Source organism: Heterocephalus glaber, unplaced genomic scaffold (genome assembly GCF_053883595.1).
Source record: "Heterocephalus glaber isolate CG9 unplaced genomic scaffold, H.glaber_assembly_v1.0 deba00001504, whole genome shotgun sequence".
Lineage (NCBI taxonomy): Eukaryota > Metazoa > Chordata > Mammalia > Rodentia > Bathyergidae > Heterocephalus > Heterocephalus glaber.
The window spans coordinates 41,918,194-41,934,620 of record NW_028258324.1 but is presented as its reverse complement, the minus strand read 5'-3'; the positions used below and the strand labels follow the sequence as shown (position 1 = coordinate 41,934,620).

The 16,427-nt window shown below is 35.7% G+C and overlaps 1 protein-coding gene across 2 annotated transcripts in view; it reads left to right on the top strand.

The window, feature by feature from the left end:
- Si (sucrase-isomaltase) overlaps window positions 1-16,427 on the top strand; it is a 109,799-nt gene that overhangs the window by 74,122 nt on the left and 19,250 nt on the right. For both annotated transcript variants that reach the window (XM_004834544.3, XM_087186463.1), the window contains 2 exons: window positions 2,507-2,623; window positions 13,827-13,914. In XM_004834544.3, coding sequence (XP_004834601.2) covers window positions 2,507-2,623; window positions 13,827-13,914 — 205 coding nt within the window. The remainder of the gene's footprint in view (window positions 1-2,506; window positions 2,624-13,826; window positions 13,915-16,427) is intronic.

Below are 16,427 nucleotides of genomic sequence, written 5' to 3'. Positions count from 1 at the left end.
CTTCAATTAATTTTTATGTGAAGAATGAATTACAAATTCTACATATAATGTTATATAGCTACTCTCCAGAACTTCTTCATCATGTGTAATTGAAACTTTATGGCTTTTGATTAGCAATTCTCTATTTTCCTGTACCAGTAACCTTGGGCCACCAACTTTCCACTCTCTGCTTCTGTGAATTTGAAAATTTTAGATACCTAATGAAAGGATTCATGCAGTCTTTGACACTGGCTTATTTCAGTCAGAATAGTATCTTCAAAGTTTATTAGTGAAAGCGAAATGAATTAAGAAGATATTTCATGTAAGCGATAATAAGGAAAAAGATATGATAATAGCTCAGTGAAGATAGATTTTAAATCAAAAACTGTTGCAGGACAGGATTTTACTATATAATGATAAGAAAGTCAATTCATCACATAGATAGAACCATTATAAGCATAAGTATATACAATATTAAAGCACTGAAATATAGAAAGCAAACACTGATAGAATTGAGAGAAATAGCAATGCAGTAAGAGTTATTCATTCTGCAGTACTTATCAGTAATGACTAGGAAAAAAAGATAAAATTAACAAAGGAATGGTAGACTTATATAACACTAAACAAAATGGAATTAACAACCATGTAGAACATTCTACCTAAGAGCAGGAGAATGTAGTTTTCTCATGTGACATTCTCCAGATGAGATCACATTTTATGTAACAAGAAGTCTTAGTAAGTTTAAGATGATTGAAATCATAACAAGTACCTTTTCCAGCCATAGTGAAATGAATCTTGGAATCAACAGCAAAAGAAAAACTGAAACATTAACAAATGTGTAGAAATTAGCACATTTTTGAACAATGAGGATGTCAAAAAGGAGTAAAAGAATTAGAAGATATCTTGAGACAAAAAAATGGAAAGCTATCAAAATTTACAGAATGCAGCAAAAGCAGTTGAGGGACATTTATGACAATAAATACCTACACGGACAAAAAAAAAAAAAAAAAAAGATCTCAAATGACTTAATTTTATGCCTCAAGGAATTAAGAAAATAAAAAAAAATATATAGCCCCAAATTAACATAAGGAAGGAAGTAAAGATTTAAGCAGAAAGGAATAAAATAAAAAAAATATGAAATCAAGACAAAAAAATCAACAAAACCAAAACTGGTAATCCTTGTAAGTCAATCAAATTATAATCACTAAATCATACATATTCATGTAAATGTAAAAAATTAAGGAAGCTTAAAATATACCATAAGGATTTCTAAATCGGAACCAAAAGACTAAATGTATTTATGATACTGTTGAGGAAAATTTTCATAGTTTTGTCTTAATTTCAGATCTAGTGACTCCTCTTCCATAGTAGTAGTAACACCAGAGAAGCAAGTCCTGGCTTCTTATATAGATATTGGGAAAAAGCTTCAATTTATGCAAGGTTGTTTTAATTGCAGCATGTATGAAGACATATAACTGTACCTGATAAATTTTCTGGGTACAGTGATTTGTGTTAAAGATACAAGAGCAATCATCTAAAGGAATGTGATAAATGTGACAAATGAGTGAATTATAGAACACACAAAAGTGCAATTTAAAAAAGATCTAGTGTCATCTTGCTTGTTAATTACATGTGATCTGGAAAAAAATCTTAGCACAAAAATATTCATCAAATATAGCACTATTAAGCTTCCTGTTCTCGGGAGTAAAATTTAATTACTGGACAAAATGACAAAATTAAGTCTAAAATATTCATGATATTTTTTGAATGCCTATATTCCCCACTCTTTGCATTTTTTCTATACACATTTCCTTCCCATATCCTCATTATGAAGACTCTAACAATTTCTACAAATTTTCAAGATGTTCCAAGGAAGCATTCCTATTATGATGTGTGTTTCAGGCATTCCTAATTGGTATGGCTACACAAGGGCAGTATTGCTAACACAGTTACCTTGATCTTGGAACTTATATATGTGAAATGGCAAGTAGGGAATTTCATTGATATGAAATGGAATAAAATCTCTTTTGTATTGAAATAGGAATTGGAAAGGTTGTATGTAGAAAAGAAGTGAAAACAGTTGATTGGGGTAGTTGGGCAATATTTGGCTTGTGGTGGCCAGAAAGGTGTGTAAACACAATTTTTAATTAGAGAAATTATCTAAACTACAGATCCTTTCATTTTCCTCCATGCTTCGCAAAGGTAAACATGTATTATAGGGCACTACAAGCACAAGACAATCATTGCAAATATATTTCAGAATGTTTTGAAATGTTTCTTTATTTCCTACCTATGACTGCAAGGATATTATCTTCTTTCCATATATGTCCTTCTTTCCTTTTAACTTGCAGAGCTTGCTGTGGTGACAATAGGAAAATTTATTTCTATATATGCAGTTAAGACTGAGGTCAGGTTACCTTTATTTTCTCTCATGCATGACTGCCGAATCTGACGTAAATTTATGATTCAGATATATATGGTATCTTTTACAGCTTTCTATACATGAATCTGAATTTTGATTTTACAGGCTTCAAGAGCTCATGTAGCCTTTCCAGATTTCTTCAAGAATTCCACAGCAGAGTGGTGGGGAAGGGAAATTCTAGATTTCTACAATGAAAAGATGAAATTTGATGGGTTGTGGATTGTAAGTAAGCTTTGAACATTTTATTGTTTAAGCTATTTCGTGATAATGCAAAATTTTTACTTGATTCGAATTAAGTCCATGCAACTTTTTTGTTGAAAATTAACTACTCATTGTTCCTTTATAGAACTTTCTTATGCAAACACATGTTAAAATAAAGTTTTAGCAATTTAATAAATGCATATGGATATTATTTGACATTTTAGCCTTTATCAATGTAAAGTCAGACTGAGGCACAATTGAGACCACTGAGGCAGGCAAAGTTCAAGCAACTATTGAAGAGTTTATTGCCATCTGGGTGCAGATGGGCCAAAGGCAAAAAGGCTGTTGGGTGGGCCAGGGATTTAGCTCAGTGGTTCTGCTGCCTGCTTCACAAGAGCAAGGATCTGAGTTTGATCCCCGGTACCAAAAAAACAAAAAGGCATTTGGCCCTGAGAGGAGGTTGTACATGGTTGTTATAGGGGAATTTATGTAGGGAATGGGGCATTGGTCAAGAGGGAGGAACATTTTTAGAGTCCTATGTGTGATGGGCCTGGTGCTGGCTGATAAACAGGGTGGTGATAGGAGCAGCAAGTCTCTTGTGGTTTCTCATGAAATCGGACTCCTTGAAGGTGTGAATGAGCGAGGGGGTTGCTGGCTTCTTGTTCTTGCTGTTCTTGCGGGTGGTGGTTCTGCTGGGGTTTTTCTCTCTTGGTTGTGTAGAGGGTCCCACTCGGGGGACCTGTCAATCAAGGGACCAAAAGAACTTCTTTTCTTTGGTAGTAATAAATACTCGTAAGTATTTATTTTATTTTTATTCAAAAGAGGAATAAATCTCACACAATTAATGGTCAGCTTTTTGTGTAAGAAATAATCTCATAAATGTAGTGACATTGTGTTTTGATTTCCTTATTTTGGATGAAGTTTTAAAACATTGTTGCAAAGATTTTTCAAAATACAATTTTTAGAAAACATATAATAATATTTAAGAGGAGATAGTTGAGACAAAAGATTACCATAATTTAAGTGTTACGATCACAATATATGATGAATATTTAAATTTAAACAATCTTGATGCAGTAAAAGACACATTGTGATTAAGTCCCCTCAAAATACTGCCCCTCACTTTGGACACTTTTATCCCATCATTCTTGCCACTTTCTGAAGCAGTTCTGAAAGTTTTTAATGTCTTTAATTGTACTGCTATGGTGCCCTCAATATCCTGAATTGATTCAAAACATTTACCCGTCATGATCATTTTGACTTTGGGGAAGAACCAGAAGTTGAAAGGTGTCAGAACAAGTGAATAAATTGAATGAAGACACATTGTAATGTTTTTGTGTGACAGAAATTACTGTACTAGAAGTCATGTGTGATATGCAGCATTGTCATGATGGAGGATGACACCATTTGTCCATTTCTTAGTCTGCTTCCCATACACATCATTTCTTAAATAATAAGCCCTCATACTATTCAGAGTACACTGTAGTGCTCCTAAGTACAGCCAGCTCACACTATTCTCACAAGATCAAAACAAAAATCAACATCATATTAATGTTGGAGCATTACTGATTCATTTTTTAAAAATGAGAACTGGGTGATTTTCATCCAGAGCTCTGAATCCTGGTCTCAAGATCATAACTATAAACCCAAATTTCTTGAAAAGCTGAAATCGGAAGTGTCATGATCGCACAACTCCAATAAAATGGATTGTTTGTGATCTAAGATTTACACCGTGCTTTAAAACATACCTTCTTTCTTTTATTTTTATTTTATTTTTTCTTAAATTCTTTTATTGGTACATTTTAGGTATACAACACATTTGCATTTCTCATTGGGAACTCGTACTTTTACATGATGCATCTTGATTGTTATTTTTCCCCCATTCCTAGCCCTACCTTTACCCCCTCCACCCTTCCCTATTTACAAAGACTTATTTTCCATTTTTCCCATTTCTCAGGATTTTTCCTTTCCCCTGCCCCTCCCACTACCCCTACCCCTTTGGACCTTTTCTTCCTATTTTACATTATCAATTATTCATTCTAATCATTGGTACATTTTAGGTATACAATATAATGAGATTCATCATTGGAAATTTGCACTTTTACATAATTTCTCTTGGTTCTTATTTTTCACCCTTGCCCAGCCCTCCCTTCAACCCCTCCATCCCTCCTTATTTACAAATATTTTGTTCCTATTTTTCCACTTTCTCATATTAATTCCATTCCCTTCTTTCCTTTCCCCTGCCCCTCCCAGTTCCTTTCCCTTTGCCCCTTTTCTTCCTATTTCACATTACCTATAGTACGTTTTAGTCCTTATTTAGACTTTCAGTTTCTCACACCAGAGAAACTATTCGGTATTTATACATGTGTGTCCTATTTATTTCACTTAAGAGTATCACCTCAATGTGCATCCATTTAGCTATAAATGTCTCTAATTTCTCATTTTTTATGGCTGAGTAGTACTCCATTTTATTAAAAAAACACATTTTCTTGATCCAATCTCTAGTTGATGGGCATTTGGGTTGTTTCCAAGTTTTAACTATCACAAAGTGTGCTGCTATGAACATGAGTGCACATATATCACTGAGGTATGATTCTTTTTTTTTCTTAATTAAACAATTTATCATTTAACAGATTTACTAAACTTATACCAACAATTCTCTTCCTTCCCATTACAAAGAAAATATCAATGTTGTTTTCCATTTTAGAAAGGACCCCATCACTTAAATGATTTAGCCTTCTTTCATGGCAAAGTTCTCTGCCACTTGACAGTCTTGGAACCTGTTGGGGCTATTATTCTTGGTAGACAATGAAAGAAGGCTCTACTAAAACAAAGAAATACATTTCTTAGCTATCAAATACATCATTTTGAATGTGACATTCTCTTCTGGACAGCCCATTTGTAGAAGAAAAATTTTCTAGTTAGTGACAAATTGGCAGCGACCAAGTATTTTTATTCTGAAAGTAGACCAAGGAAAGCTCTTTCTTAAATATTTTCTAGACAATGATGACTTTAAAGAACAGTTATGTAAACCAGTATTTTAAGGAGAGTTTACTGTTGTTGCTAGTAGAGTAATTGCTAATTCAGAATGCCCCAATAATAATTATTAATTCAGAATGTCTTGATTCTGAGGATTAACAATTGTTAGAGATTATAAAAGATTATATCTAATAGAGAAACTGTAATCTTTCGGTTATTTTACAAAGCCTGAACTTGTTGATATTTCAGGTAAGGGTCTCCTCAAAGAATTAGCTAGGCCTAATGTATCTGTCAGTCAAATTATCCTGAGATTTTGTATTTGTAACTATTATGCCGTCTGATATAGAAGGAGAAAAATTTTGTTTCCCTACTTCCAGCTTCCATTTTCCTGATCTACCCTGTCATTTATGAAATACAATAGACAACCATAAAATAGGCAGATAATTTATTTGAGAAAAAGAAACAAGAGGAAGAGGAGACCCTTGCCTGAAACATCAATAAGTTGAGGCTTTGTAAAATATACAAAGATTACAATGTTTCTATTAGATATAGCCTTTTATAATCTTTAACACTTGATTCTTTTAATTCTTTGGGGAAGATCCCCAGCAGTGGAATAGCAGGATCAAACGGGACTTCCAGTCCTAGTTCTTTGAGGTATATCCATACTGATTTCCACAATGCTTGCACCAGTCTACACTCCCACCAGCAGGGGAGCAGGGTTCCTCTTTCCACACAGGCCCGCCAGCATTGGTTATTGGTTGATTTCATGATAGCAGCCATTCTTTCTGGAGTGAGGTGGAATCTCAGCGTTGTTTTCACTTGCATCTCTCGAATGACCACTGATGTTGAACATTTTTTCATGTATTTATTTGCTTTTTCTACTTCTACGTCTGAAAAATGTCTGTTCATTTCAGATGCCCATTTTTGGATTGGGTCTTTAAATTTCGGAGGTCTGATCTTTTTAAGTTCTTTATAGATTCAAGATAGTAGACCTTTCTCTGAGGAAAAGCAGGTGAAGATTTTTTTCCCACATTGTGTGTTGTCTCTTCACACTGCTGGTGGTTTCTCTTGCTGTGCAGAAGCCTTTTAATAAGAAGAGATCCCACTTGTTGATTGTTTATGCTAGTTCATGGGCAACTGAAGTTTGGTTCATAAAATCTTTTCCTACACCAATGTCTTCAAGAGTTCTACCTAACCTCTGTTCCAACTGGTTCAGCATTTCTATTTCAATATTTAGATCTTAATCCATTTTCATTTTAGTTTGGTGGATGGTGAGAGTTATAGGTCTAGTTTTAATCTTTGGCAAGTTGAAAGTCAATTTTTCCAGCACAATTTATTAAAGAGGCTATCTTTCCTCCAGTGAGGGTGTTTGGCTCCTTCATCAAAGTTGAGATGGATGAGTCTGTCTAGCATTGTTTCTACATCTTCTAATCTGTTCCACTGGTCCTGAGGTCTGTTTCTTTGCCAATAGCATGCTGTTTTTATCACAGTAGCTTTGTAGTATGATTGCAAGTTGAGGATTGTGATACCCCCTGCCATGTCTCTGTTACCTGGAATTGCTTTTGCTATTCTGGGTCTCTTCTTGTTCCAAATGAATTTTTGGATTGTTTTCTCAAGGTCCATGAAGTATGTTGCTGGGATCTCAATTGGAATTGCATTGAATCTATATAGCAGCTTTGGAAGCATGGCCATTTTCACTATATTAATCCTTCTTACCCAGGAGCAGGGGATGTCTGTCCATTTTCTAATATCATTTTCAATCTCTTTTTTCAGAGTGCTATAGTTTTCAGAGAAGAGGTCTTTGATTTCATTAGTTTGATTCTAAGTATTTCAGTTTTTTGGATGCTATTGTGAAAGGAATTATTTGCCCTATTTCTTTCTCAGTGAGTCTGTCATTTGTGTAGTGGAAAGCTATTGATTTTTGTGTGTTGACTTTGTAACCAGCTACTTGACTGAATTTGGTTATTAAGTCTAGAAGAATTTTGCTGGAGTTCTTGGGATCTTCTCTATAGAGTATCATGTCATCTGCAAATAATGACAATTTGACTTCTTCATTTCCTCTGTTTATTCCTTTTATTTCTTTCTCTTGTCTAATTGCTGTGGCTAATGTTTCCAGAACTACATTGAACAAGATTGGTGATAGTGGACATCCTTGTCATGTTCCTGATTTTAGTGTGAAGGATTCAGTTTTTGACCATTTAGTATGATATTGGCTGTTGGTTTTTCATAGATGGCTTTTATCAGTTTGAGGTAGAGACCAACTATTCCAATTTTTTGTAGGGTTTTTATCATATATGCATGTTGGATTTTGTCAAATGCTTTTTCTGGGCCTATGGAGATAATCATATGGTTTTTGTCCTTGGTTCTATTGATATAATGTATTACATTGATTGATTTGCATATGTTGAACCATCCCTGCATCCCTGGGATGAATCCCACTTGATCAGGGTGTATGATCTTCTTGATGATCTTCTGCATTCTGTTTGTCAGTATCTTATTAAGGATTTTTGCATCTATGTTCATTAGTGAGATTGGCCTATAGTTCTCCTTTTCAGTTGGGTCTTTCTCTGCTTTGAGGATCAAGGTGATGCTTGCTTCCAGGAATGAATTTGGGAGTATTGCTTCCCTTTCAATTTCACTGAAGAGTTTAAACAGTAATGGCAGCAGTTCCTCTCTAAATGTCTTGTAGAATTCAGCAGTGAAGACATCAGGTCCCGGGCTTTTCTTAGTTGATATGTTTTTTATTACGTTTTCAAATTTCTTGATTGATATTGCATTGTTTAGAATTTTTTGGTCTTTGTTCACCTTTGATAATTCATATGTATCTCGGAATCTGTCCATTTCTTCTGTGTTTTCCATCTTATTGGCTTATAGGTTCTGGAAGTAGGTATTGATGATCCTCTGGATTTCTGCTGGGTCTGTTGAAATTTCACCCTTTTCATTCCTAATTGTATGGATTTGGGCTTTTTCTTTCCTTTTCCTGATAAGGTTGGCTAAGGGTTTGTCAATTTTGTTGATTCTTTTGAAGAACCAACTCTTGGCTTCATTGATTTTGTATCATTCTCTTAGTCTCCACTGCACTGATTTCTCCTTTGCTCTTTATAATTTTCTCCCTTCTATGAGCTTTGGGTTTGTCCTGCTTTTCTTTTTCTAGAAGCTTGAGGTTCATCATCAGGTTGTTTAATTGGGCTCATTCTGTTTTCCTAATATGCATATTCACTGCTATGAATTTCCCTTATAAGACTGCTTTCATTGTGTCCCATAGATTCTGATATGTTGTATTGTCATTTTCATTTAATTAAAGGAACTGTCTGATTTCTTCTTTAATTTCCTCTGTGACCCATTGGTTATTCAGAAGTGTGTTGTTCAATTTCCAAGTGTTTATGAAATTTTTCCAGTTTCTTTTGCTATGGATCTCCAATTTCATCACACTATGGTCTGATAATGTACAGGGAAAACTTCAATTCCTTTGCAATTACTTAACATGTTCTATGTGTGAGTATGTGGTCTATTTTTGAGAATGACCCATGTGCAGCTGAGAAGAATGTGTATTCTGATTTTGTGGGGTGGAAGACTCTGTAAACATCTGTTAAGTTCATTTGTTGATGAGTTCAATTGAGTTCTAGTATTTCATTACCTATTTTTTTTCTAGTTGATCTATTTGTGACAGTGAGGGGTTGAGGTCCCCCACTACAATTGTATTAGTTCATATATGACTTTTCATGTCCATTAGTATTTGTTTTATGTAGTTTGGCAGAGTAGTGTTTGGTGCATAGATATTTATGATTGTCATCTCTTCCTCTTGCATTCTTCCCTTTACAAGGATGTAGTGTCCTTCTTCATCTGTCTTAATCAGTGTTGGTTTGAAATCTACTTGATCTGCCAAGAGGATAGCTAATACTTTTTTTCGGGTTCCCATTGCATGGAGTATTGTTTTCCACCCTTTAACTTTCAGTCTATGATTTTCCTTTTGAATTAAATGTTTTTCTTGTATGCAGCATATTTTTGGATTTTGCTTCTTGATGCATTCTGCCAGTCTATTTCTTTTGATTGTTGAATTGAGATCATTAACATTGATGGTTATAACTGAAATGTGTTGACTTATCATTGCCATGACTTTTTCTTTTTGTTGGGTTCTCCCCATTTACATTTAATTTTTTGTCATGCCTGATGGCTTCATTCTACTTTGCTTCCTTGGGTTGTGATCCTCAATGTCTGTTCCTAGGATATTGTGTATGATTTTTGGGAGTGCCGGTTTGGTTTTCACAAAGTTCCTAAGGTGCTCTTTGTCATGAAAGTATCTTATTTCTCCATCCATTTTGAAAGATAGTTTTGCAGGATATATCAATCTGCGTTGGAGGCTTTTTTCTTTAAGGCTTGGAATATGTCACTCCAAGTTCTTCTTGCCTTGGTGGTTTGTGTTGAGAAGTCTGCTCTGATTCTGATGGGCTTTCCTTTCTATATGGCTTGTTTCTTTTCTCTAACTGCTTGTAGAACTTTCTTCTTCTGTGGAGTTTCTGGAATCTTAACAATTATATGCCTATGTGTAGATTTTTTTTGATCATGGCTATTTGGAGTCCTATATGCCTCACTTATCTATATGTCAAGTTCTTTTCCTGTGGTTTGGAAGTTTTGTGCTATTACTTCTGTGAAGATTTTTTTTATGTCATCTGTACTCTCTCCTGTTTCTTCTTTGACTCCAATCAGTCTTATGTTATTCTTCTTTGCATTGTCTAAAGCAGCTGCTGGATTGATTTCTCATGTTCCCTTATAATTTTGAAACAATTTTTCTTTTCCTGGTCATTAATTGCAATCTTATCTTCTATATCTGAAATTCTGTCCTCACATTGGCTCATTCTGCTGTGTAGACTTTCAATGGAGTTTTTCATGTCCTGGAATTCTATTTGCATCTGTTTTATGGATTCCATTTGTTTCCCATGTTGGGATTCCATCATGTTCCTCAACTCCTCTCTAGATTTATTAATCATGTCTCACACTAGGAACACAATCTCTCCTCTTATCTGAGAAATTATTTCTGATTTCATTTTTTCCACATCCCCTTTTGTTGGCCGTTCAGTGGGTGAGGTGATTGAGTATCAGAGTGTTCCATTTTATTTTCCCTCGCAGTTGCTGTAGGTGATCCTGAAAGGTGATTTTGAGACTTATTTACATGTCTTCTCATTTCAATTGGGTTGAGGGTGTTCTGTTGGCCCCCTGGTGGCTCACCTCCTCTGAGCTGGGAGAGGCGGGACAGGGGCCCAGAGCTGTGGGAGGGACAGTGACCCAAAAGCCCTTTTCTCTGGGCTGGGAGTGGTGGGAGGGATGGTGGCCAAGAAGCCCCTTCCTCTGGGCTGGTAGCAGAGGGCTGGATGCTGGTTGGGAAGCCCCTTCCTCTGTGCTGGGTGCAGCAGGCTGGATCAAAACATACCTTCTTTCAATCATAGCTCCCAAATGACTAACACATCAAGCAGGTTGAAACTTTTCATACCTGTTTCTAAAATTTGATGCACACTTCTCATAGTAAAGATCCCTGCCTTTCTGTTGGATGACTCCAGTAGTAGTTGTTATGGTTTGTGTCTAGATGTTCCCCCATAGCAGCATGTGGTCATAGGTGGACTTTTTAGAAGTGGCTGGATCTAGAGTTTGTGATGCTGGGATTAAGGGTGTGTTATTACCAAATTAGTCCTCTGCTTGGTTTGGCACCCACCCTAAGATGGGGACCTTAGATAAAATCTAAAAGGGGCAGAAACAAGCTATTGTTGCTTGTCACTTTCTTGTTTTACTACCTTTAGCCCACCATGAACTGTTTCTCTTCTGCAATGCCCCTCCCAGCCCCAGCTGGAGCCAGCTGATTATGGACTGAAACTTCTATAAACTATGAGCAAAGTAAACCTTTCCTCATTTAACTTTCAGTTTGGGGCATTTTACCTCAGCAAAGAGAAAAAGTAAGTAAAACAGAATTTGATAATGACAATCATTCTGAGTTCAGGAGCCTTTGAAATAGTGGGTAGTTGAAAAAGTTTGGAGATGATGGTTGTAAAAGTTGCCCTGACACACCTGAGGCTGTGCTTGATGGGAGATTCTGGTCAGAGCCCACAAGACAAGAATGATGATAGAAATGGTGCTGGTAAAGACCAGGCTCAGGAGATTTGAGCCAGGAAGAAGGATTGCATTGGCTTAACTCTCGAACATGCATTGTATGGCTTGGTAGAAAGTGTGTCCGCATTTTGCTTATGTTCAGAAATTTTGCCTAAAACTGAGATTAAGGGTGGTGGACTGAATCTGGAAGAGGAAATTTCAAGATAATTTAATGTTGAGACCATGGCATGGCTACTATTGGGGCTTTTAGCCAGATCTATCCTGAGAATTGAGAGCAAAAATTCAGCAGAATGATTTAAAATGTAAAAAAGGATGCTCCAGTAAAATTGAGGACTACAAAGGTAGAGCAGAGGAAAACTTGGTTGTCAAAAAGGAACAGGAAAATAGAAAAAATGACATGAGGAACATCCCAAGAACCAGCACCCTGAAGAATATAACAAGGACTCCACCCTTTGTAGCCTCGAAATTGCAAAAGTGGAAGACTTTGCTTTGGGAAGAGAGCCCAGAGCCCTGTGTTTCAGAATGGCAGTGGAAGTTGTTTCTTGGGATTGGGTTCAGAGTGTTCAGCAATTCAGGCACTCAACCCCTATAGCCAGGAGAGAAGGAGCCTGGCTACTGCTCCAGCTGTCAGTAGACCTTGATGTCTTCCATATGGTGCTGGTTTTAGACACATGCAGAATGCAAGAGTTGTGGGGTCAGAAGCCTTTGATTCCGATTTCAGAAGAAAGCTGGGAGGCCAAGCAGGGTGCCCCAGAGAGGCCAGTGTGGGTAGCTGTGAATGTGAAGGTTAAGGTGCAGTGGAGACCACAGAATTTTGGAGAAGTCAGAAAAGTAGGTCATCAGAGGAAAACTGCAAGAAGAAAGCAAAGCCGGCCTAAGAGAGAAGCCCTGGGTGCTATAACCACCAGAAGTGCCATAGGGGTGGTGCCACCCAAGCCCTTTGGAGGTTATACCTTACCTCAGATTGCTAGGTATGCTGGACATGGAACTATGGGATTTAATGTTTGCCCTGCTGGATTTTGGTCTTGCTTTGTTCTCATTCTTTTCTGTCTCCCAAATTGTACTTTTTGGAATGGACATGTCTATCTTATGCTGAATGTTGGAAGTGTCTAACTTCTTTTCATTTGTATAGGGGGGTCACAGGTAAGAGTTTGCCTTAAATCTCAGAGGAAACTTGGATTAGACTTTTCAGCAATGCTGAGACTGTTAGGACTTTGGGAACTCTTAGAGATGGACTAAATGCCTTTTGCATAAAGGGATGTGCATGAGTTTGGAGGCCAGGGGCAGAATGTTATGGCTTGTGTCCAGATGTCCCCCCAAAACTTTATGCAGTCCAGTCATAGATGGCACTTTTTCAGAGATGCCTGGATCCAGGTTATGTGATACTGGGATTGAGGGTATGTGATTACTAAAGTAGTCCACTGATTGCTTTCAAATAGTTCTGGGTATGAGTGCTACCTACTTCAAGGGCAGGTAGCCTAGATAGAATATAAATGGATAGAAAGAACCTGCTATTGCTGCTTGTTGGTTGTTACTTGCTTGCTTTGCTACCTGTTGCTTGCCATGGACCATTTCTCCTCTGTGAAGCCCATCTTGCATGCTACCCTAACCTTGGAGCGAACCAACTATGAACTGAAACTTCTACAAAGTGCGAGCTGCAAAAACCTTTCCTCCTTTAACTTTGGGTGTCAAGTATTTTGTTTCAGCAACCAGATAAGTAATTAAGACAGTAACATTCACTGTGTTTTACTAACATATCTTATATGCCTTGGAAATATAAAAATTAATTCATTTTTATGGTACAACACAGTTAAAAATAATATTTACAGTGAGTTTTTTTTTTAACCTTTTGCTACCAGGGATCAAACTCAGGTCCTTCCACTTACAAGGCACGAAATGGAACCACTGAGCTAAATCTATGGCCCTCAAAATAATATTAAAAAAAAATTTTACTTCTCAAAAGGAGGAATAAGTTGTAAAGATTGAGTCATTTTAAAGTTTTAATTTTTTTTAAAAAAACTAAGTAACATTTTTAAAACAAAGTAAATAATATTTTTAAAGCCATTTTAATTTATTTGCTGTCTGAATTAGTTTTTTTTCAGAATATATGTTCTATATTTTCTAAAATTTTTTTTTCCTCTCTTAGGATATGAATGAACCATCAAGTTTTGTAAATGGAACAACTACTAATCAGTGCAGAAATAAAGAGCTCAACTATCCACCTTATTTTCCAGGTATAATTATATTATTATTAATATTTATTAATCAGTTTATATAGACTTTCAAATGAGGGGAGTGGGATTCACATTCTTCATTTTTACTATACACTTTCATACTGGGCCACACACTGACCTATTAGTAACATTATTTAACATTACTTAGAAGGAAAAATATCAAATATTTTCTATTCATATGAAGATAATTCTAACTTTGTTTAAAATTTTCATTTTGATTTTCCCCAAAATCTTTCAAAATAAAAAAAAATAAGTAAAAATGTTTTAAGAAGGATTTTTTATATTTAAAAAATTTATTTAAACTATTTTTACTACTACATACTTGTCATACATATGATCACACTTATCATTGGAAATTTGTACCTGTACATAATATATCTTAATTAGTTTTGTCCCATTTCCTTCTCCACACTTCAAGCTCTCCATTTACAAAAGCTTTGTTTTTATTTTTTCTTCCAATCTCTTTTTTTCATTTTCCTTTCCTTCCCTTCCTCCTCCCCCATCCTTGTTCCCCTTCTCACCTGAACAATTTCTTTCTACCTCTTGATATTTATCACCCATTTTTCTCCTTAACTGTGCCTTTGGTTTCTCACACGAGAGAAACAATCCAATATTTAAAGATACATATGTCTGATTTATTTCATTTAAAAGTATAGTGTCAAGGTGCATCCATTTACTTATAAATATCTCAACTTTATCCTCCTTTATGGAAGGGTAGTACTCCACTGTATAAATAAACCACATTTTCCTTATCCATTCAACAGTCTATGGGGATGGGCATATGGGCTGTTTCCCAGATTAACTGTTACAAATTGTGCTGCTGTAAACATGGGTGTGCATATATCTCTGTGGTATGTTGCTTTTAACTCTTTTAGGAAGATACCAAAAGGGAGAATACTGGATCACATGGAATCTTTAGTTCTAGTTTTTTGAGAAATTTCCATAGTGGTTTCACCAATTTATTGTCTCATCAACAGTGGAGATGGGTTCTTTTCCCCACAGCTTAACCAGAATCTCTTATTGGTTGATTTCTTGATGTTAGCCATTCTTTCTGGAGTGAGATGGAATTTCAATGCTGTTTTAATTTGCATTTCTCAAATTACCAGTGATGTTGAACATTTTTTCATGTATTTATTTGCTGTTTGTACTTCTTAATTTGAGAAGCGTCTATTCATTTCAGATGCTCATTTTTGGATTGGGACTTTAAATTTGGGGGGTTGATTTTTTTTTTTAGTTCTACAGTTGGTAAACATTTTTTTATCATTCTATGGGTTGTCTCTTCACTCTGTTGGTGATTTCTTTTGCTGTCTGTAAGCTTTTTAACATGATGAGATCCCAGTTGTTTTTTCATTGTAGTATGCCCTGTGCAATTGGCATATACTTCGTAAAGCCTTTGCCTACACCTATGTCCTCCAGCAGATTAAGTGTTTCTGTTTTAATATTTAGATCTTTGATCCAATTTTATTTTAGTTTAGTGCTGATGAGAGATATGGGTCTAGATGTAATCTTCAGCATGTGGATGCCAGTTTTCACAGCAACATTTACTAAAAAGGCAGAAAACAAATAAACAAAAATAAAAATAGAAAATGAGAAAACATAGAAGCAAGGTACAATTTAAAACATCCAATTCACCAAATGCAAGCCCAGAGGGCTTTAAAGTGGAAGAAATCAAGAGCCTCTCACCTGAATTTCATGAAGTGGTATCAGCAGAAGTAACCAAACAAATAACCAGATGAAAACAAATCAGAAATAGTCACACAGGTAGCTAAAGAGATGATGACCACAATGAAGGAAATGATCAGTGAATCTAGAGTAGATATAGATTAAAATATAAAGGTGCTTAGTGAAAGTATGAATGTTCAACATAGGAAAGAACTAGATGCCATAAAATCAACACAAACAAATATCCAGGGGATTAAAAATTATATTGAAAGCATTTGCAGCAGAATCAACCAATGTGAAGGCAATATGGGATATGGCAGACAGGGCTGTGTTTGGTGATCATCAAATGAAAGACTCCTTAAAACTAGAAACCAACCATGAAAAATCAATCCAGCAGCTTCTAGGTAATCCAAAGAAGAATGCAAGATTAATTGGAATCAATGGAAAATCAGAAGACGACACAGAAGACATAAAATGTTTTTACAGAAGTAAGAACAGAAAATGTCCCAAACTTTCCCAATGGAAAAATAATTTGACATACAGGTAAGTGATCCATATGGAACCCCATTGAGCAGTAATCAGAAGAAAAGAAACACACCAAGACACATAATAGTTAAGAAACAAATCACCTATAAAGGAAAACACATCAGAATCACAGCAGACTTCTCAACATAAACCATTAAGGAAAGCTTGGAATAAAGACTTTCAATCCCTAAAAGAAAACAACCTCCAAAGAAGATTGTTGTACCCGCAAACTTATCTTTCAAGATTGATGGATAAGATATATCCATAATAAAGAACATGTGAAGAAATTCATGGCCAACATACCAGCGCTACAAAAATTCTGAAGG